Below are 26,457 nucleotides of genomic sequence, written 5' to 3'. Positions count from 1 at the left end.
CAACATGAAAGACTATGTAAACTTATGTGACGAAAACGACAGTCAGACGGATACAAGGCGAAAAAATCAAAGATACATGAAAATATACGGGTAGTTTATACATGACTCGTGTAAAACATACGCGTGATAATGATATAGGTACGTGTTGGTTATATATTGGGCGTAATTTACTTTTAGTTTTTTCTATTAATAAAACTTGGGTTTCGTGGTTTTTTTATTTTATTTATTTCATTGCATGTTTGAGAAAAGCACTATACATACCTCGGCGGGAAATGGGGTTGCCCGCGCTCAGACCTATCCGGCCTCGCTTCGCTCGGCCGTCTATATGTCTTCGGCCGGCAACCCCTTTCGTCCCGGCCTCTGTAGTAATGTACTATTACCCTATCTGTCCCCAGTTACCCCATTTGACCAATATTGGTAGGTATCCCCAAAGCGTAATCTTTCTCGCGTTATCCCGGCATTTTGCCATGGCTCATGGGAGCATGGGGTCCGCTTGACAACGAATATAATTTGCAAATTACTAGTGATGTAGAAACAGTTAGATAAATGTGTCCCACGGGTAAAGGTACCTTATGGCTTACGCTATTATTAACGCCGCTACAATATTATTGCGGCGCTATGCGACGTAAGCACCAGCCGCCTTAATAGGGTACCTTTTGCCGTGAAAAGTCACAAATATTAATTTGTAATTGGAACCTTTCGGGTTGTTCTCGACTTTGTCGACGCCTGGCAAGCACGATCCTCCAGAGAAGAAGTTGCCGATTTTCTTCACACACTGCGGAAGAAAATTTACTGAGTATTCTGTTCATATACCCTGTAGTTTACCGTTAAGGAACTTTGATCTTTATTGCTTTAACTTAAGGTTTAATGTTGTACTTACGTCGTCAGGCGTGATAAGCCCCTTGTTGATGAGGTAGTATAGCGGCGCGTCAAGGCCGCTGAAGCTTCCGTGAGGATCGTGGCATGACCTGAAAGTTGGTTTAGTTAAACCATGGTATAATAATATACTCCGCCTGGTACTCTTTTCCCGTCTTTTCTAGGTTACCTGACTGACACAAGCCTACGTCATCATGCGACAGCGCTATATGATAATATGCGATAGCGCTATATATAGCGGCCATGTTATTGTGTCGTAGGCTTGTGTCACTCTGGGAAGAGCAAGACCGTGTTTTATTAGGCTTTGGTTAGTACTTGCTAAAGAGAAAGTTAAGTAGACTAGGTAGGTACATAAAGACACGTAAAGTAGCTTCAATGGGGTTGGCAACTGTCAAAGGTTTGCATAGATGGCGCCATCATAGGTTGCCAATTTTTCTATGAGATTTGGCTTAATGAACTGGCACCCAGGGCATAAAATCCCATTTAAAAAAAAGGCAAGCCAGCATAAATGTCAAATTTCAATAAAAATGACGCGAAAGTCGGGGAAGCCCAGTTCCCTACTTTCAAAATTTCATTCTTTTATAACTGTGAATAGGTTTAAATTTTGGGTCTATGTTCGTTAGTACCATAGACTAAACTGCAATGTAATATTTTAAACTTTCGCGTTTTGAATACATATTAACTCACATTATAGACGGGTCTAACGCGAATTATATTCAATTACCTTTATTTACCGACGTTTCGACACAGGTTTCACTGGTCGTGGTCGCGGCTCGGCTGACTGATTGTCCCAGCAAAATGTCAAAACAGAGATTTGTGCATCTACCCGACGAAAAGTGTATGGAAAAGTTTGGGGTAGTAATTGGCGATTTTTACACAAATCCGCAATCGCCGAACATCTTCTTACATCTGGCTCAAATCACTGGATTGAGTTGCATAGACCAAAAGTTGTCTCCACTGAACGCCATTATTATCCTCGAGTTGTGCGAGAAGCAATTGAAATCAAGAAACACCCCAGGAATTTTAATAGGGAGGATGGTTTCAACTTATCGCCAACTTGGGAACCAGTGATACAGAAGCTAAAGCCAAAGGATCTATCTTCGGACGGGTGCGTGGATATTGTGAGTGTTGCGTGTCGGACTATTGACAATAATTAACATTATGTGTGGTGGGTGGTTTGAAAATGTGATGTCTACCCCAAACTTTTCCATACACTTTTCGTCGGGTAAATGCACAAATCTCTGTTTTGACATTTTGCTGGGACAATCAGTCAGCCGCGACCACGACCAGTGAAACCTGTGTGTGACCAGTGAAACGTCGGTAAATAAAGGTAATTGAATATAATTCGCGTTAGACCCGTCTATAATGTGAGTTAATATGTAAACTGCAATGTCATATTAAAAATAAGAATAATATAAATAACGATGGGCCGTTAATTAATAAAGTTTTAGCTTATAGCAGTCCACTAATAGTAATTAAAGCGTCCAACACTAGTGTTTACTTAATTACTCCCGAATTAATGCGTCCAATCGGGCGTGTTTGTAATGACTAATGAACGTTGCGTCAATATCGGAATGTTAAATTGCATGAAATGGTGTAGGTATTTTATAATCATCAATCTTGTCATGTTTACTTAATTAAACCTGTATTGGTTTGGCGTCCTTTAATTATGAATGTTGATGGGTTTATTCAAGGCAAAGGGGATTGTCAATTTGGCTCTATTGAAAATTAAAATTAGCATGTTCATCTCATCCCACCTGCACTGGGTTTTTGACAACAGCCATACGACCTATTTCGGCTCGGAGTAATTAACAATGGAGCCGCCATTAACAGGCGTTCCCCTCTGTCGAAAATAGGCGGCCAATGGTCAACCACATGTCAACCATATGTATGGAATGGACTGACGTTTATCTGACATGACGTACCTATACATTTGATGTGCCCCTCCCCCGCAAAAAACGGCAGACTATTTTGTACCGAAAATTTTAGACATGGCGTCTCCATTGTTAATTACTCCAAGTATTTCGGTTATAATATGTCCGCCCTAGACTGTTTGCCAATATAGATTATTTACACACTTTAGAAAACACTTAAATGCACTTTAGAGAAGAAATACTTCTCTAAAGTGCATGTATTACGTATTACCTATTAGTAAAGCTGACCTACAACTTTGTAGCATTGGTGTGCGTAGGTATCTAGGTATACACATCGCAATTTCCTCATTATCTCTGTTTTATTCCCTACTTTACCCATTGCTGCTGCTCCTATGAACCTATTACCCCAATTGACGTCATATTTTGCCAGACTTACCTCTTTCCCCTCAAATCCTCCATCTTCTGGAACGACGAACTCTTCTTCACAACAGCTACAGCGTACTTCGGTTTCTTATCCTCCCCATACACCTCATGGAAGACTGGGTGAAGGTTGTATTTCTTCGCAGCATGTGCTACCTTCATGTCGTCAACTGCGGCGAGCTCGGAGCCGTTCTCTTGGACCTGTATAATTGAATTTTATCTATGGGTTTTCTTCTTCTATCTATTCTTCTATCGTTATCCCGGCCTTTGCCAGGCTCCGCTTTCCTACTTGCTTTCCTCCACTTTGCGCGATCCTGAGCGTCGTCTCGTGTGAGCCCGTTCACGCCATCGAGCCATCGCTTTTTTGGTCTGCCCATGGGAATGCTCTCAAAAATACTAGTAGAAATAGTAGAGTTAGACCAAAATAAGTTTGCTTGCACAGACCGTGCAAGTGTTAATTAAACGTCATAATTTCATAGAATTTTGACGTTTAAAATAACACTTGCAGAGTCTGAGCTATTAAAATCGCTGCCAACTTAGCTCGGTCGGTCTCAATAATTGTTGAATTCTTTTCATGTACATTTTTCTCCGGTTGCCCGAACAGACGATCACCGTTTTTTAAATTTTGTTGTACCTAATAGGGCATACTGAAAATTCCTGGAACTGGCCACTTAGAAAAAATAAGTCGTCTCCAGGGTTGGGCAAAATACTGGCTTCCACGTATTTCAAATACAAATTACAAAATACATTTTTAAAAGTATTTGAAATACCAAATACAAACTACTTTGGTGACTGGTATTTGAAATACAAAATACAAATTACAGTGTTTAAAATAATGTATTTCAAATACAAAATACTTTTCATTTTTTTTGTTTAATCATTTAGTTTTTTAACGAATATCCTTTCCTAAAACCGTATAGGGTCATTGCGCTTGTTTTTGTCCAGCTCTAGTTTTCATCCACTTGACGAAATTTGAATATAAACCTACATTGCTGCAAATAGTAAATTAAAAATGAAATATATTATTTGCCTATGGGAGCGTTCAAGTATTACGTAACGCAATTTTTGGACATTTTTGACCCCCCTCCCCCCCCATGTAACGCGCCGTAACGTTTTTCCGTCTTGTCCCCTGGCGGTTGACGAAAAGTTCCGCGCAGAATAACTCGCGCATTGTACCTATTTGCCCTCGTACAAGTCGTACATTATATTTAAAAAAAAAACGTCCCATTTTAGGATCATAGAATTTAATAAAATGTATTTTGTAGAAATGTATTTTGAAGCTTGAAGTATTTGAAATACAAAATACAAAATACATGTGAGTGCAGTATTTGAAATACCAAATACAAAATACTTTTCCAGGTAGTATTTGAAATACAAATACAAAATACTATAATGTATTTCAAATACGTATTTCAAATACATGTAATTGAAATACTGCCCAACCCTGGTCGTCTCATATATCAGAACCCAGAAACTTCCAGTATGGCCCACGTACTTATGTGAAGTTTCATAGTTAGGTCAAAGTTTGCTATGTGTGTTTACATACGCTTTTAAGGCAGTCCGCTTCAGAGGCCTCTTGCGTACAATCGAGCCTGGGACGGATGTCGCGGCTGAATGCAAACGTCGACATGGTTCGACATTTGGCGAGCGCCACGTTAGATGTCACACACAGTCTGAAACAAAGATTAAAGATTAGGTACACTCGCCATCATATATATCGGAGCGGTCAAGGCGCTCACAAATATCTGAGCACGCCTCTATTGTCAAGGCGTTAGAGCGCGTGTTCAGATATTGTGAACACCTTGGCCGCTCCGATATATCTGATGGCGATTGTACATTTGATCCACTAAAATCGGTTGCAGGTTCAATTAATTCAAATCTCAGTCGAACGACGTATGATGATCTGTGTTTGTAGATGTAGGTGTTGTATAGGAAATTAGTGTTCTTGTCTTATAATTTATCAAAATCAAAGGAAAAGTTAGAACAATAGGTACAATAACTATTTGTACCGTGTAATAATGCAAATGGCTTGTACAAAAGTTCTTGTAGGTATATTCGGATTGTGGCGTAGATACAGCCTGGCAAAAAGAGAAGAAATTAAAAGTGGCAACACTGTAGTGTCGTCCCGCCGTGTCGGCTCTTAAGGCCGTAACACACTATCGCACCGCACCAAGGTCATTGTGCGACGCACCGATAAGTAAGAGTGAGAAAGAGATATCGCTTTCTCGCTCTTACTTATGGGTGCGTCGCACAATGACCTTGGTGCGGTGCGATAGTCTGTTACCACTATTATATATGTAAATTGATTTGAAAGGGACGATACTACAGTGTTGCCACTTTTTAATTTTTACTCTTTTTTGCCAGACTGTAGGTACTAAAATAAATCCGGTGAATCGAGAACTAACCCTTCAAAACCTAACTTCTTCGTGCCACTTTTCCCCTACAGGATTTTGATTTAAACAAGCTGAAGACGAAAGTTTAAAGGATGAACTTCTCAAAGAAGGACTGCAACTTGTAACTTAACTGTTTCGTGCGAACTGCAACTACTATAAATCTTCGAACTGTTTTCCAAACTAGTCTGAAAAGTTACGAACTGTCGCGTAGACTACGTCCACAATGAAGATGAGTCTATTCTTCACAATTCCCATGTCAAGAAGCAATTCTGATATTTTATTATTGTGGAGTGTATAAGTATGTACCATTACTACTTACCACTATACTTTTGTACCATTTCTTTTGTAGTGTGCAATAAAGCATTTTATTATTATTATTTGTATCTCCTTCGATATCACGGGCCTATAATCCCGGTTTTTTGATAGGCTTGCGTGGGGACATAGATCCAACACGTAGAGGCCCCTTGGAGAGCTTTAATGTCATGTAGAACGCCTGCTGGAACCCGTTCACAGGTGCAACAATAGACACCCATGAACCGGTCTCAGCAGGCATTGGGACTATTGTAGCAAAAGTGAATAGTATACCGGTCTATGGATTGAAGTTTGGGTGGACAATGAGACTGGGCTATTGTAAAGAGTTCGGACACCTGCCATATTATTATTATTATTATGTAGTAGTAGTATGTAGGTACTATCACAAGCCATCTTAGGGCCCACCAGCAGTACTGTCTTTACCATAAGGGCACACGAGGTCCGTGCCCAGGGCCCGAAACCTCAGGGGGCCCCGAAGGACAGACAGTAACAGTATATTTCATTAGCATTACCTATAATAAATAGAAGATCATAGTAGAAAAATGTAAGTTTAATTAGTGCCCAGGGGCCCCAGCATAGTTTAACACGGCCCTGCCCACCAGCCGCCTTACGCTACGTCTTACGTAGGCGAACAACGCGCGAACGCGGCGCGGCGCGGCGCGGCGAAATCAATCCTTTGATGCCCATAGAAGTGTCCTACGTAAGCGATCTCGTTGCGAACGCGGTGCGGCGCGATTTGCACGCGAATGTCAGGCGGCGCGGCGCGGCGAAAGCGGCCGTTCGCGTTCGCGCGTTGTTCGCCTACGTAAGACGTAGCGTTAGCACAGGAGGGCCGCGACAATTTCTTCATGTTTTTCTTTCTAACTGTATTAATTTTATTAGAGACCATCAATCAGTACCTACAGAATTTTGTAATTGGAAGTTTACTTTGTAATCTAAGTCCTGTTTTTAAACAGCTTGCAAATAACCAATTCTAAAATTCTAAACGTCGAAACAAATACAGGAAAAAATTTTTACCTACTTTAGATTCTCTAGCGTAGCATTTATCTACCTCACCTAGTATAGTTATTTATAACGTTCGCATACCCATTTACTGTCTCAATACTCTCAATAAATATTGCAGCTATTTGTTCCGACATTGAAAAGGGGTGATAAAAACATCTTTTCAGCCGATCCGTCCCGTTCGCGATACACATACGGAATACGCTCCGACTCTGTAAAAATCTCAGGCAATTTGAACCTTATATGTATCGCATTAGATTTCAAATTGGATTTGAGGAAATACCTCGAGTATGTCAATAGGGCGAAAGGTTAAAAGGTTAATGTGAAGCTTTAGATCTTCAAGTTTGCGTTGGACAAGCTAGGGGCGCTTGTGAAACTTCAAGTTATGAACGAGTTTGACGTTGTTTGAGACTTTGGGCAAGTACCGTGTTAGTGAAGTACGTTTCCGTTCAAAATGTGATGGAAGTTATTAGGTAGTTACCGCATTTAGAACTTTATCTCTGTTTCAGAGAGGAGTTAGAGAGAGAGAGAGAGAGAGATGGGCAATGACTATGAAGAATGACTAGAAAGAAGAAATATATAGGTACCTATACCTAACTACTGGCACAAGCCTCCCCTTTCAATGACTTCGGTGTAGATGGCTTTCTTTAAGTACTTTGCCGATGTAATGGGAATGTTGCCAGCTACATGATGTATCGCCTCTGACAAGCCTAGCACGTATATTAGCATCAGCTCTTAAACATAGATGAACCTTATATAGAAGAATAGTCAGTTTCATGATGGTACCTGACTATTGGCTCCGGCGCGCCGTGTCCCCTTTCAATGACTTCGGTGTAGATGGCTTTCTTTAAGTACTTTGCCGATGTAATGGGAATGTTGCCAGCTACATGATGTATCGCCTCTGACAAGCCGAGCACGAATACTAGTATCAGCTCATAAACATAGATGAACCTTATATAGAAGAATAGTCAGTTTCATGATGGTACCTGAATATTGCCTCCGGCGCGCCGTGTCCCTTTTCAATGACTTCGGTGTAGTTGGCTTTTTTCAAGTACGTTGCCGGCGCGATGGGAATGTAGTCAGCTAAATGGTGTATCGTTTCTGATAAGCCGAGCACGAATACTAGCATCAGCTCTTAAACATAGATTAACCTTATATAGAAGAATAGTCAGTTTCATGATGGTACCTGACTATTGGCTCCGGCGCGCCGTGTCCCCTTTCAATGACTTCGGTGTAGTTGGCTTTCTTTAAGTACATTGCCGATGTAATGGGAATGTTGCCAGCTACATGATGTATCGCCTCTGACAAGCCTAGCACGTATACTAGTTAGTATCAGCTCTTAAACATAGATGAACCTTATATAGAAGAATAGTCAGTTTCATGATGGTACCTGACTATTGGCTCCGGCGCGCCGTGTCCCCTTTCAATGACTTCGGTGTAGATGGCTTTCTTTAAGTACTTTGCCGATGTAATAAATGCCAGCTACATGATGTATCGCCTCTGACAAGCCTAGCACGTATGCTAATATCAGCTCTTAAACATAGATGAACCTTATATAGAAGAATAGTCAGTTTCATGATGGTACCTGACTATTGGCTCCGGCGCGCCGTGTCCCTTTTCAATGACTTCGGTGTAGATGGCTTTCTTTAAGTACTTTGCCGATGTAATGGGAATGTTGCCAGCTACATGATGTATCGCCTCTGACAAGCCTAGCACGTATACTAGTTAGTATCAGCTCTTAAACATAGATGAACCTTATATAGAAGAATAGTCAGTTTCATGATGGTACCTGACTATTGGCTCCGGTGCGCCGTGTCCCCTTTCAATGACTTCGGTGTAGTTGGCTTTCTTCAAGTACGTTGCCGGCGCAATGGGAATGTTGTCAGCTACATGGTGTATCTTCTCCGACAAGCCGAGCACGTTGGCGAACCAGTCTGGCAGAGGCTTAGTGGCGGCTCCTGGTGAAAAACGGCATTTTGTAGAAAGTATTTTAGCCCCCTAAGACCCAGAGTCATTTCCGCAGTTTTGTATTTGGAACCTTCTTTTATTCCATTATAGTTCAAAATTTGATTTTAATTTGTTCTTTTTAAAGAAACTCAGGACTTAGGAGGCTAAAGAGTCCGGCCAAGTTGTCGCATGCCAAGTTTTACGTGAAGTACCGATCCATCCTTTGTTTGGATTATGTTTATTTTTTTAAGGGGCCCACTCAGTTGTTTGGAACTGTCAAAATTTTGTTCTAACTGACAGGCCGATACCGTCCGGCGGACTGTTAATCAGTGGGCCCCTTTAATGTAAATATCTGCATGGGAGACCGAGCTTTGCTCGGAAAACATATAAAAACTCAAAAATGCGCTTTTTCCCAGAGATAAGACCTAGCTAGATTGATTTTTCGCGATATCCCCGAAATATATAAATAAATATACAAGAATTACTCGTTTAAATGTATTAGATCAACTTATGGTAGAATTATTCTTACCCTATAATTAGATTCAACGCTATCTAGTTGAATCTTAATCTGCAGACTTACGGCCAAAACCAATTGGTACCGAATTTGGCCTTAAGTCTTCCGAATAATATTCAAAATCGTATGTACTGTTTTATAAGTACCTTGTACGAATATTCAAGAGGACAGAGCACCAATATCAATACTTGGACATCTGCAAACCAGACGACCTTGCATGCAAGTTTCGCTTTTAGTCGAGTCAATAGAGGTAATTAAATAATGATTCACTTTCGTCATGTTAAAATCACTTTAAAAAACCGGCCAAGTGTGAGTTGGATTCGTGCACGAAGGGTTCCGTGCCATTACGCAAAAAACGGCAAAAAAATCACGTTTGTTGTATGGGAGCCCCCTTAAATAACGTATCTTACTTACTTATTAATTTTTTAGTATTTGTTGTTATAGCGGAAACATAAATATATTATCTGTGAAAATTTTTACTGCCTAGCTATCACGGTTCATGAGATATAAACTGGCGCTTACTTTTCTATGACATGACAGGCGATCGATCATGCTTTCCATACAAAACGAACCGCTACACGGGAGCTCGCTTCGGTCGGTGTAAATCGTAAGTAACTCTTGTATACCTAAATACATAAACTACAACATATTTGCCGTCACAGGTGGAACGAAAATCCACCATCGTTTGATGTCTATAAGAAATTAAATGTTTTGTTTGAAATGACTACAAGAAATCGTCCGAGCTGAATGGAGTATTGCGGCATCGGCACTAGACCAGACAAATAAATTAAACCTAGACATCCACAGGTAAATGAACGTATTTACTTGGTTTATGTCATGCAGCTTACACGAATATGTTTATGTCATGCAGCTTACACGAATATGACTGTTGAAACCTTTTTAAGTATGTTCTGTTCTGACCTTCTACTTATTTCTCCAAATTTTACCTACTATAATTATCCCGGTTGTCGTATGAATGTCAGCTTTCTGCATCACATGTAAGGACCAGGCATCTAGGCAAAGCAATTTACCTACAGCCATTTCCCGTTACTGCAGCTTCCAAGAATTTTGACCCCATTTTAAACTGTTTTGTGATTTTTTTAATGATTCTCCATCAGATATATCGGAGCGGCTAAGACGCTCACAAATATCTGAACTGAACCTCTATTGTCAGGGCGTTAGAGTGCGTGTTCAGATATTGTGAACACCTTGGCCGCTCCGATATATCTGATGGCAATACATACCAGCAGCAGCGAGTTGCTTTATCTTCTCCCTCAGCGGCGTCAGACTGGCGGTCACGTCGTTATGCCCCACCAGGCCTTGCCAAGGCCGCGCCGCCCATGAGCAGGCCTTCTCCCGGATCGGAACCTTGGACCCGTCCGCGCAGAGGTACGCGAACTCGTCGGGGTTCTCAGAGGACTGGCTGGCTGGGATGGTTCCTACTGGTAACTGAGGACAAAACGGTGGGGCTTATGGAAGTAGTTAAACCTTATCTTCTTGTACAAACAGCAACGCTCTTAACTCTCCATTGGTGGACCTTATGCCTTCTGTAATAAGGTTCAATAACTGTCAGTTAATAGTATGGGCGATGGTAGAAGCGATTATATTTCTTTAACAACTACAACGGTGACGACTGATCAAATAATTCGGTTAAGATATCAAGGAACCGATGGACGCGCGGTTTGTGAGGAGATTGGAGGCAAAGGATGTCTTTAGTTTCATGAAGATTATATAATGATCTTAGTCCATTCCTTGCCTGTAGGGTACTCACGTTAGACAAGGCTACGTAGGTAGAAAAAGTCTGGCTAGCCAAAAATTGTTGACAGATATTTCGTTGTTGTATCACCGATTGTCTATGATTTAAAAAAAAGCTAAAAGTCAGTTGTCAATTTATGTGATTCATTAAAAAAATTTGCGGTTTATAAGGGGTTTATTCTAATATAATTATTAATAATATTAATAATTTCTATACTGAGTGAGGTTCGTAAACTATTATTTAAGCTCGTAAATAATTACGACAATGTGCGAAGTCGACGTGTAGCGTTGTATAACGAAAGACTGCAATGTTTACAACTCCTAACCAAATGTAAACAAATTAGGAGGTTGGTGCTCTATAAATATGTTGACACTTTTAGTACTAGTTCTAACATTTGCCTATTACTTTGATTAAGTACATGAATTAATGCTTGAATCTCATAAACAGGACAAGTGCATAAAGAAACGGATAAACTAAACGTTCTGAAAAATATCTAAGTATAAAATCTAAATATTGGAACGTAAACATATGTATTTGTGGTTGACTGTAGTTTAAATAGTGGTAGAAATTATGTGAGCTGACTTTGAGTAAACGCTTATTTAACTTATTTCCTTAGGTTGTAGCGGAGTGACGTTTATGAACGTACTCCTAAAAATATCTTATCTATGGCTGTCACTTTGACAGCTCCCTCTTACCTATCTCATCGCAAGACTGATGGACGTGCCAATAAAAATATAAATGTAACTAATATTAAGAAGAAGTATATTACAGAAATAAATACAAGAACAGGATTAACAATTGTTTTATTGAAGATACTACAAGGTACCTTACTTGTGCACCGAAAATCAAAAATATTATCTACATACTATCAAAACTATAATTCCTACTACACAAAGTGTGACCAGCCCAAGATTTTTTGAATTTCCCGCCAAACATTTGAGTAAAATTTCAGTAGCCAGACTCTAAGTATTCTACTAATTTGTTTACTTACCCCGAAGAATTTCCGCACGTATATGACCTTGGTAAAAGCAACCTGTCCACCATTATGTGCCAAGCACCGTAAAGCCCCCTCATATCCACTGAAGTTGTCGGGATAGTCGCAGATTTCTGGGTGTTCGCATAACGCACATAGCTGGCTGTATTGGGCCTCTGTAACAATAAGGATATTAAGTATAGCAAATAAGTGTACGTCGGAAATTTCGCTTTTGTAAAAGGATTTTTCCTACAAATTATATTATCAGATAGTTGGTTGCAGATTACAGAGAGCCACAGGATTATCATTATCACTGACTTTTAGAAATATACCCATCTCCCATTTCACATAAAAGGTACGTTTCAACTTCAACCCTGCTTAGCCATATGTAGGTAGTTCTCGAACTTCTCGATAAACAATATTATTGGCCAAATTTTATAATTACAACTTTCCCAAAACATAAGACCAATATCAAATCAAATCAACTCTTGAAATGAGCTAGTTGCGGAAAATTTTCTAAAAGTTTTTAGTGATTTCTATTTGGAAAAGGAAAGTTTCTATCTCCAGACAAGATTCCGAAATTTTCCCGTGTGGAAATTTAGCAATTTTGGTAACTTTTCAGCCGCACATTGGTTTTGTTGATGGTCTTTCGAGTGACATCGTTTAATATGAGTCCTACCTACATTAAGTATCATCTCGCTAAAGGTTAAAAAACATCCTGTATTAAATAAATAAATAAATATTAAGTATAGGACATTCTTACACAGATTGACTAGTTAAGTCCCACAGTAAGCTCAAGAAGGCTTTGTGTTGTGGGTACTCAGACAACGATATATATAATAACTAACTAACTGACTCCACGGCCGACTTCGGCCACGGCGACTGCTGTCAACTCCGTTGCTGTCGTCGGTGTGCTCGCAAGTGATATATATAATACACAATACTTAAATACATAGAAAACACCCATGACTCAGGAACAAATATCTGTATCATCATACAAATAAATGCCCTTACTGGGATTGGAACCCAGGACCATCGGCTTCGCAGGCAGGGTCACTACCCACTAGGCCAGACCGGTCGTAAAGGTTAATTCCGTTTAATATGTGCCTAGCGAGATCACACCGTAACGAGGCTACGCAGAATCATGCCCCAGACACCCATAAAGTTTACTCCGGAAATTCCGGAATATACGACCGGAACTAAGAATTACCTGCCGCTATTTTTAGACAGGCTTAAGTTACGTACAAGGTTGTGGTTATAGCCGTACTAAAAAGCTGATTATCCGCCTGGTGCCTATAAATCGTCAGTGATAAGTTACATCTGTTTATTTCTGTGTGGGGCTTGCAAAGTGACTTGCGCTCATTAAGCTTACTATCTAGTACCTACTTACGAGTTTTGCCAAAACATGCTTTCGGCATTGAGAAAATAGGTAAACTTTCTATCAATGCTATTTACTACCAAACTTTATATTATAGTAGATGGATGCAAACGGCATTGGATTCTTAAACTGTATCCAAGCAGAAATTGGTCTCCTGATCAGGCGACCATTTTCCAACGTTTCGAGATTTGATGAAGAAGCTTGTGAAGGCGCGAAGCTCATTCTTTCACATTTGGAGTGTATAGGTACGATACGTTGGCTGGCACTGATATCAGCATGTGACTTAGGACACTACTTACTCCAAGCCGAGTTGGTCTTTTGATCCGGTGACCACTTCCTGACGATACATGACTTTGTGAAGAAGCTGGAGAAGGCGGGAAGCTCATTCTCTTTAGGGGAGAAATTCACGTCGTTTGATACGTTGGCTGGCACTGACATAAGCATGTGACTGGACACTACTTACTCCAAGCAGAGTTGGTCTTCTGATCCGGTGACCATTTCCCGACGATACATGACTTGGCAAAGAAGCTGCAAAAGCGTTCGCGTTTCGCTTATTCTCTTCAGGGGAAAACATCACGTCGTGCAATACGTTGGCTGGCACTGACATGAGCATGTGACTGGACACTACTTACTCCAAGCAGAGTTGGTCTTCTGATCCGGTGACCACTTCCCGACGATACATGACTTTGTGAAGAAACTGGAGAACGCGCGAAGTTCATTCTCTTTAGGAGAGAAGTTCACGTCATTCATCTTGGGGAAGACGCTGCGCTTCATCAGCATGGTTAGTGGAATCTGTGGAAGGATGTCTACGTTACTGATACGTAAATTATTCTGTATTAGATCTATGGTCTCCTTTAATTGCCTGTAAACTTAAGGAATGTCGTGATTTTTGCTCCAGCGCCTCCAACAAAAAGCAATGAGAACAATTTTTCTTTTGAACGAGCATAAAGTAACTTGAATCAAATGCGGGGAATGTAGGTACCTACTATTGAGGCCATCATAGCATAAAGATACTGTATGTACCTACCGTATAAAGTACCTTCAAGTTTCATGAAAAGGCGTACCTAATTAGAAGAGTCTCATTTTCATGACATCTTATTATACTTACCTATATTTTTGCGTCATCAGACTTTACGGTAAAATGCATTTTAACCTAATGTTCGTTAACTACATATGCTAAGCCTTTCACAAGAAAGTATTTGCCCCTAATATTCATATTCATACTGATAATTTTTCACATTATAGTTAATGTGTAAGAGCGCTGGTGGCCTAGCGGTAAGAGCGTGCGACTTGCAATCCGGAGGTCGCGGGTTCAAACCCCGGCTCGTACCAATGAGTTTTTCGGAACTTATGTACGAAATATCATTTGATATTTACCAGTCGCTTTTCGGTGAAGGAAAACATCGTGAGGAAACCTGCATACATCTGCGAAGAAATTCAAAGGTGTATGTGAAGTCCCCAATCCGCATTGGGCTAGCGTGGGGACTATAGCCCAAGCTCTCTCGCGCTCGAGAGGAGGCCTGTGCCCAGCAGTGGGACGTATATAGGCTGAGATGATGATGATGAGTTAATGTTACTGCGGCCCAACTGCCCATCACTCCCATCAGTATAAATGTTTTTCACGAAACAATCCATAAAATCCGATCGAATGACGAAGCAAGCATTTTTAATTCCATCTATTGCTTCTGTTACAAAAGCGTCGATTATATCACCCAGTCAGCACATTTGCAATAAACCGAATGACGAATGGTTTTCGAACTCCGACAAAGCGTTCTATTCCGTTAATACGACTTGTCTCGGCTGTCGGTCCCGTTCGATCGTTGATTGAATTACAATCAGCGAGGATGAAACATTTTTCTTCGTGAAACGAAACACTTTATTGCTTTTCGTGCTATATTTCTGAAGCCAGAGGGCCTACCGCGAACCACTTCGACGTGTTGCCTCCCTGTCACGCTTGGGTACGAATTTACAAGTGCGACAGAGAGGCAACACGTCGAATGTGGTTCGCGGTAAGCCCTCAGTTGTTTGAGGAGTTGATACCTATTGTAGTGTTGGTATTCGTTTGACCAGGTACTTGTTGGCGTAATTTTGCATTTACACTTCTAAATACGGAACCTTAAAAGGTTTCTACAATAAATGACGAGTGACAATACACGTACCTCTATATCGACAATCTCAAGGAATCAAAATTAATAGGGTACTTCCCGTTGACCTAGAACTATGAAATTTGGCAAGTAATATCGTCATACACTACAAAAACAGGGAAAAATCTCAAAACAAAAAAAAATGATGTGTACGGAATCCTCGGTGGGCGAATCCGACTCGCCCTTGTTTGGTATTTTCGTATGACAATATCCTCAGCCCACTAATGATCCGTAATTTTTTTACAGCTACTAAAACCTAGCAGATAGACAACATTAACAGGGGGAGGGGGCCTACCGCGAACCGCGTTCGACGTGTTGATTCTCTATCGCACTTGAAAATTCGTACCCAAGCGTGACAGGGAGGCAACACGTCGAACGTGGTTCGCGGTAGGCCCTCAGGCAAAGTTTATCTTACCTTATACCCGACGTTTCTATTGACCCCCGTATGGCAAGATTTCAGCCCCTTCAGCTGGTCTAGGTTATTGTTGGTATTCGTTTGAATACTTGTTGACATACTTTTGAATTTACAGTTCTAAATACGGAACCTTAAACGGTTTCTACAATGAGACGAGTTAGGGATTAGGGAGTGTCAGAATTTCTAGGGTGATGTTCATTTTTGTCAGGATATTCCATATTCAATTACACAAACGGGTCTACCGCGATATAATTTCATTGTTTTTACCTTTAATTCCGACGTTTCAGCTGAGTTACACGCTGTGGTCACGAAACAATGAAATTATATCGCGGTAGACCCGTTTGTGTAATTAAATATGTGTACAAAACGCGAGAGTTTAAACGATATTCCATTTTTAGGGTTCCGTACCCAAAGGGTAAAACGGGACCCTATTACTAAGACTTCGCTGTCCGTCCGTCCGTCCGTCCGTCCGTCTGTCCGTCTGTCTGTCACCAGGCTGTATCTCACGAACCGTGATAGCTAGACAGTTGAAATTTTCACAGATGATGTATTTCTGTTGCCGCTATAACAACAAATACTAAAAACAGAATAAAATAAAGATTTAAGTGGGGCTCCCATACAGCAAACGTGATTTTTGACCAAAGTTAAGCAAACGTCGGGCGTGGTCAGTACTTGGATGGGTGACCGTTTTCTTTTTGCATTTTTTTCCGTTTTTTTTTTTTTGCTTTATGGTACGGAACCCTTCGTGCGCGAGTCCGACTCGCACTTGGCCGGTTTATTTTATATGTCGATCAGTAGATCCATTACTTTTTTACAGCCACTAAAACCCTAGCAGATATTTATCTTACCTTATAGCCGACGTTTCTATTGACCCCCGTATGGCAAGATTTCAGCCCCTTCAGCTGGTCTAGGTTGTTGATCGGCAAGTCCTTGTGGACGACGATGACGGCTTGGTAACGGAACTCCGCTGCAAAAATAAGCAATCAATAAATACTATTAGATATTTATTTGTTAATCCTCGACGCAAAAAGACAGGTGGTATAAGTTTGACGCCAATGTCTGTCTGTCTGTCTGTGGCTGTGGCTCTCAGTCGGATGGACCGATTTCGATGCGTTACTCGTACATACATAACTTAGGAATCATCTGTGATGAACTCATGAACACACACATAATGTCCTTACCTAGATTTGAACCCGGGACCTTCTGCTTTGCAGGCGGGGTCACTAGCTCACTAGGTACCGACTAACTATTATAGCCTAGGAGGCCGTGATAACGTGGTATCCTATACTAATGAGATGCGATGCGAGTGATAAAATGAAATAAATTTGATATCGATTAAGTTCAAATCGACTTCAGGTATGATTTACCAAGCTTATGGTAATATTTACGGTAGGTATCTATACCCTACCGCGACGTGTTACTCCCCCCTGTCACACTTACGTACAAATTTACAAGTGGAACAGAGGGGCAACACGTCGAAGGTGGTTCGCGGTAGGCCCTCTGCCCGGGCCCGTTCCGGACCGCAATAGAACATTCATGAATGAAAATTTGGCCCGACGTGAATTAAGTGGGTTTAGACTGCAACGTTCATCAGTCTATCTTGCTGAGCGATTTACTACTTTAAATCGAGGTAATAAAGTTGAAGTTTCAAAATGCCAATTTCAGACCATTACAATGAACAAACGGAGTGAAAGATATGCAGAGGTGTGATTCCAATTGCTCACGGGGCTGGGGTGCTTCAAAAGTTTAGGAGTATTAGCACAGAATAATTAAGTAATAGTACTACCGCACAGAAAGGAAACTTCCGAAGACCGACCACCAGACCGAAGTTTGACAGCGGTTCAGGGTCGGATCATGCTGACCCTTTCATGGCACTATGATTTTCGGCTATTTAGAGTTGTCAAAATTCAAGCCATTATCTTCTCTGTGGTCGTGGAGGCCGTCAAGTTGTGTCGACCCTAATAATTGCTTGGAGCAATGCTGAGCCGAACGGAGCCGAGTTTGTCCGAAGTCAGGAGTGTCAGAGACGAACGCGTATAGGATCTATAGGATTCTACCATCTGTGATGACATCTTAGGGCGTCATTAAAATGAAAGTCGGCCAATAAACGTCACCGCCTAAAAAACGGCCATATTTAATTAAGCCAGAAAGAATTTTAATGTCATTAAAAATAGATTAACAAAATCTCATCTCTTCTTCTTCGGGGGTAGAAAACCTTCGGCACAATTTATATTAATAATCCGATCTTTTAATGTATAACATTGAGATCCGCGAATATTCTAACGAGGCCCTCATTTCCTTAATGAAACTCCTTAAATATCCGACCAATGAGAAGTCTCGTTAATATTTCCAATAAGCTTGCCTTGCTGTTTTGTTTACGCTACTAGTGATGTGCCATAGCCGTTTTAATATTGACACCGGATAGTACTTATTCTCAAATAAGTTTTCAAGAAAAGATTACCTAGCATCGGCGTAGTACCTACGCGTATAGGCAACATTTTCTAACGTTACTATTAGAAGTATTAGAAAATATTTTAATTTGTTTTTTATCAACCCCCAGCCGACCGACCAGAGTGAGGTGTGTGAGTGGCCGAGTGGCTTACTGCCGCGATAGCAGAGGACGCTGGTTTGATTCCACCCTGGGGCACTGGAGGCCTTGGTCACTTTTTCTTAGTATATGACATTTATTTTCGTTTATATTTTCTAACGTTAATTGCATGAAATTACAGTTTTTACATTAGGTCACATTAGGTATAAGGTCGCATCGAGACGTTATCATTGTGGATCCGGGGTGACTTTTCGTGAAAACCATTGAGATGGGTTTATGGTAAGGTAAAACTAGATACTCACATTTGCTTGTCTAGATAGACCAGCGGTCACGTGACAGACAACAATTATAGGAAGGTACACTAGGTAAGGTACCAGTGGCGACGCGTCCATAAAAGCCGATTCCCACCGGCTTGCCTGTTTTTGGACGTTTGAGCAGAATTGTAAAGTAAATATGTAAGCCAAATTAGCCCCGGCTTGCCTAAGGATATGTTTGACGCGCCGCCACTGGTAGGTACCTATATATTGATAGCAAATTTGATCAAGTTAGAGGATATCACTCTTCGCTTGAAAAATGCCTTTTAAAGAGTTATACATACGAAATAACTTTTACAACAAATTGTATTATAAGAATTTTATTGGTCTAATAAAATCGACTTTATGAATGTACAATATATGGTTAAATAATTAAGGCTAATGTAACTTGAGTTTACTTTGAGACTGTGACAAGTTATTGGCAGTATTTCCAACAACGGAACGTTACCTCAGCGCTCATTACTCGAATGATTAAGGCTCTCTCATTACGAAAACAATCTCTAAAAAGCCTTTGTCCATTGTGTGGACGCGTCAAGCCAAATGAGCAGTGACAACCATTAATATGTGTACAAATTCAAACCTTATTGCATTAGATATAAGGTGCATTGTAAATGATCGTTGCAGTTTAGTGGATCACGTAATCTTTTACGAGTTTTCACTCTGTGTTTGCATGGTATTGGGTGCTTTCGAGCCATTTCAAAATTGGTTTCTTGCTTCTGAAGCTAGATTGGATTCAACTGGCGTGGCTCGGTGCAATGAAAGTTAAACGATTACTAAACAACATTTGGAATGGTTGTAGAATGTGCATGGGATGGGATTGGCTGGTCGAAGTATTTTATGGCTCCTCTACACGATGGGCCAGCGCCGGCGACTCCAAGGGACGCAGTCAAGCGGTAGATGAGATAGCAATATCACTTGCTCCCTCTATCGCATAAATGCGTCCCTTGGAGTGGCCGGCGTTGGCCCATCGTGTAGAAGAGCCATTACAGAAGGTGCCAGCGTAAGTAGGTAGGTTTTATCCGTCAGTCCTATCAATATTGTCAAATTCTTGTTTTATTTTTAATTTAATTTCTTGAATACCAGCCCTTTCAGCCAAATGTTATTGAATAAAACTGGGGACAGCTAAGTGCCAACAAATATGTTCTTTTTTACACCAGACAGGTTAAAAATTACACATTATCAAGGACAGTCTACATATTTATATGCATGTTGAAGCATAATACAAATTGCAAAAAAATGCTCCAAAGAGGCAAAGTTGTCAAAGATACGAACAGATGGCATCTTTGCCTGTTTATTGCAATCGTTACCGCAAGTTTAATGTTTGTTAGGTGCCATAACTATAAGCTGTGGTTTTGTGTTGTGATCAACAATATAAGTACGACTCAAATAAAATAAAGTTGGGTATCTTATCAACGTATGCTTGTGGCTCCTCTACACGATGGGCCAGCGCCGGCCACTCCAAGGGACGCAGCCATGCGGTAGAATGAGATAGCAATATCACTTGCTCCCTGTAACGCATAAATGCGTCCGTTGGAGTGGCCGGCGGCGGCGTTGGCCCATCGTGTAGAGGAGCCATTAGTTAGCCCACGTACGATATACTTACGTCATAATTTCATAGAAGTTTGACGTTTAAAATAACACTTGCACTGCGTGTAGTGCGTGTGCTATCAAAATCATTGCAGACTTATCAACTCTTAAGTATCTTGTAATAAAGTGGCATATGTTCAACAGTTTGGTTATGTGTCAAATACCACGTCAATCAGTCAGTCAGAATATTAACCATTTTTTACCATTTCTATTCAACTCCATTTTATTGGTTTTGCACCTTTTATTGGATATCCAGGTCAACTTTTATTTATATGTCGATTTATTCCCAGCATCCGTTTTGTCAACGTTGAATGCAATACGCTAAGGGCTTACCGCGAACCACGTTCGACGTGTTGCCTCCCTGTCACACTTACGTACGAATTTACAAGTGCGATAGAGAGGCAACACGTCGAACGTGGTTCGCGGTAGGCCCTCTGTTAGCAGCGGAACGAGTTTCATCCATAACGAATGCCAACGGTGTTCGACACCTGCATTCTTTGGACATTATCTTTTATTGCTATTGGGTTTTCGATCGCAATGGTTATTGCTTTGTTGAAGGCGATAGATAGAAGTTGGCCAATAAAACGAAACAATAGAACGTTGAAGAAATTTTACTTTTGATACTTACTGACAGATCAGATCAGTATCATATCGGAAATAGATCGAATTAGTTAAAACTGGGTACCATGCCACAGGCGGACCTACTAGAGGGGGTATTCTTTTTATAATTAGGTTTTTTATTTTATAGGTAAGTTTCTTTTATTTTAGTATTAATTTTATTTTGTTTGTAGTTTTAGTTTATTTTAATAAGTTATTTTATATTCAATATGTACATATTATTATTGAAAATAACACTATTTACTTATAGTTATAACTCGAATTGGCCTGGGAGTTGGATTTTAGGTGGGTGGACAGTGAACACAGACATTTGAATGGAGAAAGTAACACAATGCACCGGAAATTATTCAGTTCGACTATCATACATTACATATACACACCTATATAGCTTGTTGGTTGTAAACAATCTTATTATGCGACTATTTTTATGTTGCGTTGGTTGGAATAATTTGTATCAGTTGAGATGCGACCCGATTCACACTTTAAGATACGTCAAAGATTACGTCTAGAGTTCGACCAAGATAAGTCTGCAGCGATTTTGATAGCCCACGCAGTGCAAGTGTTATTTTAAACGTTAATTGTCTATGAAATTATGACGTATAATAAACGTAAAGGCCGCAACTAAGTGCTCGGTTTACGAATGTACCCGGAAAGCTGCAGTCCGCGACGAATGGCGCCGTATTAGCAAGATCATCACTCATCGAGATTTACAATGATGACCACGACCACTCTGGCAAGAGTGTACCGACTAAGAAGAAGAATAAACGTGGGGTATCAAAATCGCTGCAGACTTTTCTTGGTCTAACTCTAGATACGATATGGATTAGATATGTCAGTGCCAAAATTGACGATTGTTAAAAAAATATCGTATCTAGATGTAATCTTTGACGGATCTTAAAGTTCGAATCGGGCCGATTGTCAAAGATTGAACAAAACATAGGTACAGTCAAAGTCAAATATATCTTTACATTTTTCGCCTTATTACAAAAGGAGTAAGGTGCAAAAATGTAAACATATCTTTGACGTCCACTGTACATTTAATGAATGTATTTTTTTGGTAAATAAAAACCACAACAACTGGCATGACAGAGCGAGAACGGCTTTAACAGGCCCATTGAAAATTAGATGACAATAGACCGAAACCATTGTAAAATTTAAAACACGAAAAGACAGTGTGGCGTAAGAGCACAGTAGGTACAGTCGCATCTGTTGACCGGTCTGGCCACAGAATAAATAATAGTACTAAGTACAGAAGACTCACTCTCTAACAAAACGCGTCTGTTACGATCAGCACAGATATGGCCGCTAGGTGGCGACAGCGCCACGCGCGGCTTATGGCAAACCCCAAAATTGGTGTCGAACGGATGGACTTTTAGCTACCTGTAGCAAAGCGACGAAATCGCGGAGTGAGACACGCCTGGTAATACCCACTAGGCCTATGCTCTAGGGCGCATACTCCACCGACAAGAGCCATGCTCAACTTTACGTAAAAACAAATTTGAATCGTTCAACGAAATTAACTTGATTTCAAACTTCAAGCATAGTGCAGTCACAGCTTTGTATAATTAAAGTATGCAAAGTTAAAATTAAGTAACGAAGTAAGTACCTAATATTGACTTAACATTGTTTAAACGTTTTCCAATAAGCTGAGGTTGAACGCGTTAACAAAGTTTTGAAAGGAGTTTGGTGTTAATAATGTTAAACGCAACGTTCTATATCTATATTAAACGATGTTAGCTGAAAGATTATAAATTAAGCGGTTTCAATAGAATTAGCTCGGCGAGGTGGAATTTGCGGAAATTGTAAGTCAGTTGACAAATCCTATTTCTACAAAGGTTAATAATTAGGTAAGGTCATTCATTAGGAAAGCTTCTATAGAATTTTTGCGTCTTTCGTTCGTTTTACGCACGAATTAGAACATTTCAAAGAGATTGGTAGAATTTGTCAATCGCATCTCTGCATTTTATGAAAGCTTAAACTTATATATAACCTATAAGACTGATTCGGTCTGGACTTGTCATGAAGTCCCGGAAAACTGATAGCGCCATCTAAAATACAGGTAGTGACATCTATCAGTGAACGGCGTAACTATCACTATACTTTGTCTTTAGGTACTTAAATAAAAGTAAAAAATTTGTACATTTTCGGGTAGTTATAACATTTATTGATTAACCAACAAAATACAAAACCAGGATCTGTCACTGAACGACCTGACTTTAACCTACATTATTTGATCATGTAATGTTTTCGTCTACCCTCAACTGGCTTAAGGAGCCATATTGAGGGTAGATTTTGTTTACTCTTTTTTAAATACCTAAAGATACAGATTATAGTACTGTATTAAACAGTAGTAGCGCCATCTATAGGCGAGTAATGTGAAATAGTAAGGTGACTTACCATCAGGCTCATCATCAGTCCTGTACTCCTGGAACAGCACGAAGTCCTGGTTGGGTATGTTGGTGGCCACGTACATGTCCTCGGGATCCACGGGCACGAAGTCCGCTTGCCGCTGCTGCACTTGGTAAAGGCATTCTACCCTGGAGACAAAGATATAACTGCCGTATTCGAACTTCAAGATACTCACAAGAGACGACACGTACTAGATCCATTCTAGATACGTTATAATTTAGATATCAACTAGTTCTCTTTTGCAGCGCAATTCGGGCAACCAATGTCAGTTTTACGTTAGATAGAGTAAGATATCTATTAGATGTGAATTGGATCTCTAAGTCATATCCTGTGGAAATCGTTCAAGAGTATCTCCAGAATCGCGCAAATGTCTGACAGGTTAGATCTTAAACATACCGTTATCGTATCTTGGTGATGTTTAAAATATATCTAATAGATATCTATTTCAAAATCCGAATCGGGCCCAAAATAATAGTAGCTATAACGGTATAGACCGACCGCTTAAATGAGTCCTTGCCTGCGGGGTACGGGGGCGACGGAGTACCGTTTCTGCAGACAACCGACCGAACTTCCCCTCTGAGGGCCTACCGCGGACCACGTTCGACGTGTTGCCTCTCCGTCGCACTTGTAAATTCGTACGTAAGTGTGACAGGAAGGCAACACGTCAAACGTGGTTCGAGGTAGGCCTTCAGGACGTATTTTCACGGAAACGTACGAACGTGTCTTGTTTTTTTCAGTCAGTCTTGGTACAAAAAGCATAGAGGTGGACTGAAGTAGCATGACAATGACAAATACGAAAAATAGGATGGAAAACAATTATTTATGCACTAGGTACATCTGTTTCCTTTATTTAGCGATATTTTGGAAGATGCTTTTGCATCTTGAGTCATGACTAGTGTATTAAATCGTTACTTCTTACCGATATTGTTTCTCTTTGCTTTAGTTTATGCGTTAGGACGTAGGATACAATGTAGCTAGCAAAGAAACAAGTGACTAACGCTACGTCTTACGTAGGCGAACAACGCGCGAACGCGGCGCGGCGAAAGCGGCCGCCGCCGCGCCGCGCCGCGCCGCGCCGCCTGACATTCGCGTGCAAATCGCGCCGCACCGCGTTCGCAACGAGATCGCTTACGTAGGACACTTCTATGGGCATCAAAGGATTGATTTCGCCGCGCCGCGCCGCGCCGCGTTCGCGCGTTGTTCGCCTACGTAAGACGTAGCGTAAGAGGCTACGGATATTAACTATTACAACAATTGAATAGGTATGAGTCCACTGACATTGCTCCCAAGAAACAGCACGTAAATACACGTTAGACATCATGTTTATTCGATATTGATAAACCAACTTCAAGTCTAGGCACGTCCCCGGCCCAGAAGGAATATTAAAAAGGCATTTGTGTTCGCGATTTTGTACGTTTTTTCCAAGTTCCGAGAAAAAATAGGTAAGATAAAATTATACACAAAGTTGTAATAAGGTTTTAATCAAACTTAGTCAATATTTGACGGTGTTGTGGAATAAACTAGGTATATTATTTTGAATATTTCGTAAATACCTATTAAAGTTTGTTGAACCTACCGTTGCGAAACTTTTCCTTGAACTTACATGGAATTGTAAATTTTGTACATATGTAAGTAGGTATGTACCTACTTACGTTACGCCCTGCAATGTTATCTGGATTCCAATTAAAACACTTTGCTCAAATCTCAATGTTTTACTTTTAATTTTTTTTTCGGTTTACGGCTGCCAAATTAGCAAAGGTTATCCCATTCAGCCAATTAAAACTGTTACGATGAACATTTTATAAAACTTTTTCATTACATATGTACTTATTTAAAACATTAATTAAAAAAAAGTTATCCATGAAATTAGAATGATAATTAGGAAAAAGTTATTAAAGGTATTTTTATTAAGTTATTATTTTAAACTCATAAAGACGGATGACTCCTATTTTTTTTTATTCTACTGTTACTGACAGAACTTGTTTGCCAGATTATACCTATAGGTAGAGTTAGACCAAGAAAAGTCCGCAACGCTTTTAATGCACCAGCAGTGCAAGTGTTATTTAAACGTCATAATTTAATAGAAGTTTGACGTTTAAAATAACACTTGCACTGCATGTGCAATCAGAATCGTTGCAAACTTATCTCTGTCTGACTCTGTTTACCTACCTGTCTCTGGCCGCCACACACTCCAAGGTCGCTTTGCTTTTAGTCGGGACTTCCAGCATGTCCTGGCAAGCCTTGAGATGCTGTACGGGAACGCATATTTTATCTGTGGACGAATAAAAAAACAATTAAAAAAATACAACTGTATTTTAAACATGGCGGCTAAGTCTACTTATATCCAATCCTATATTCAATGTTGGCGGTAGGCCCCCGTTTAAAAAATGTTTTTTTTATTTTATTTTGATACTTAGTAGCAAAAGTCATTTGAGCAACTACCTACCTATTTATACTCCTCTGGCACAGCCACTTTGTCAGTATCTAGCATAGAAAATTTGAAATTCGCGCCTTTATCTACTTACAAGTTGGATATATGCTTTAGTGCAAGGAAAATCTCGCATCCGAGCCATAATTGCCAAAAAAAGTGAGAACTGTGGAAGAGAATTCAAATAAATTCCAACCATAGTTCCTATTGATCAGCCACGATTCACTCCGGGGGGCGCATCCGCCAATTGCAGCGTTTTATAAGTTCCGTTCGGAACTGGGTTGCGTCCACCGGAACGTAATTCCGGACACTACCGGGAGTCCCGGACATTCGGCCGCACCCCGGAGATCGCTCTGTCATCATCCCCGGAAAATTTCGGAGCCCCGGTTAGTGACAGTGGAGGAAATAGTATCCGTATGTGACGCACTATGGAGGCAAGATGAAAACTGGTGTCAAAAAAGACAGCCTTTTAAAATTAGCCGACTTACAAGAAATGTTGTTAACGGTCAATCATTTATGGTAAAACTTTGTTAATGAGTATAAAAATGA

The 26,457-nt window shown here is 40.4% G+C and overlaps 1 protein-coding gene across 3 annotated transcripts in view; it reads right to left on the bottom strand.

Moving 5' to 3' along the window:
* The window catches only part of LOC134668076 (transferrin), a 31,559-nt gene that overhangs the window by 3,959 nt on the left and 1,143 nt on the right, over nucleotides 1-26,457 (bottom strand). Inside the window, exons 2-13 of one of the 3 annotated variants that reach the window (XM_063525551.1) lie at nucleotides 25,650-25,752; nucleotides 23,469-23,608; nucleotides 16,853-16,971; nucleotides 14,078-14,237; nucleotides 12,086-12,243; nucleotides 10,583-10,787; nucleotides 8,799-8,835; nucleotides 7,864-7,995; nucleotides 4,717-4,843; nucleotides 3,187-3,371; nucleotides 881-968; nucleotides 697-775 (exon numbers count right to left, since the gene is read on the bottom strand). In XM_063525551.1, coding sequence (XP_063381621.1) covers nucleotides 697-775; nucleotides 881-968; nucleotides 3,187-3,371; nucleotides 4,717-4,843; nucleotides 7,864-7,995; nucleotides 8,799-8,835; nucleotides 10,583-10,787; nucleotides 12,086-12,243; nucleotides 14,078-14,237; nucleotides 16,853-16,971; nucleotides 23,469-23,608; nucleotides 25,650-25,752 — 1,533 coding nt within the window. Of the gene's footprint in view, nucleotides 1-696; nucleotides 776-880; nucleotides 969-3,186; nucleotides 3,372-4,716; nucleotides 4,844-7,863; nucleotides 7,996-8,666; nucleotides 8,836-10,582; nucleotides 10,788-12,085; nucleotides 12,244-14,077; nucleotides 14,238-16,004; nucleotides 16,119-16,852; nucleotides 16,972-23,468; nucleotides 23,609-25,649; nucleotides 25,753-26,457 lie in introns of those variants that run through there. The other 2 variants (XM_063525550.1, XM_063525552.1) reach the window with 2 other exon arrangements.

The sequence above is a fragment of the Cydia fagiglandana genome, chromosome 10 (assembly GCF_963556715.1).
Source record: "Cydia fagiglandana chromosome 10, ilCydFagi1.1, whole genome shotgun sequence".
NCBI classification, from domain to species: domain Eukaryota; kingdom Metazoa; phylum Arthropoda; class Insecta; order Lepidoptera; family Tortricidae; genus Cydia; species Cydia fagiglandana.
This window is presented reverse-complemented; position numbering and strand designations above follow the sequence as displayed.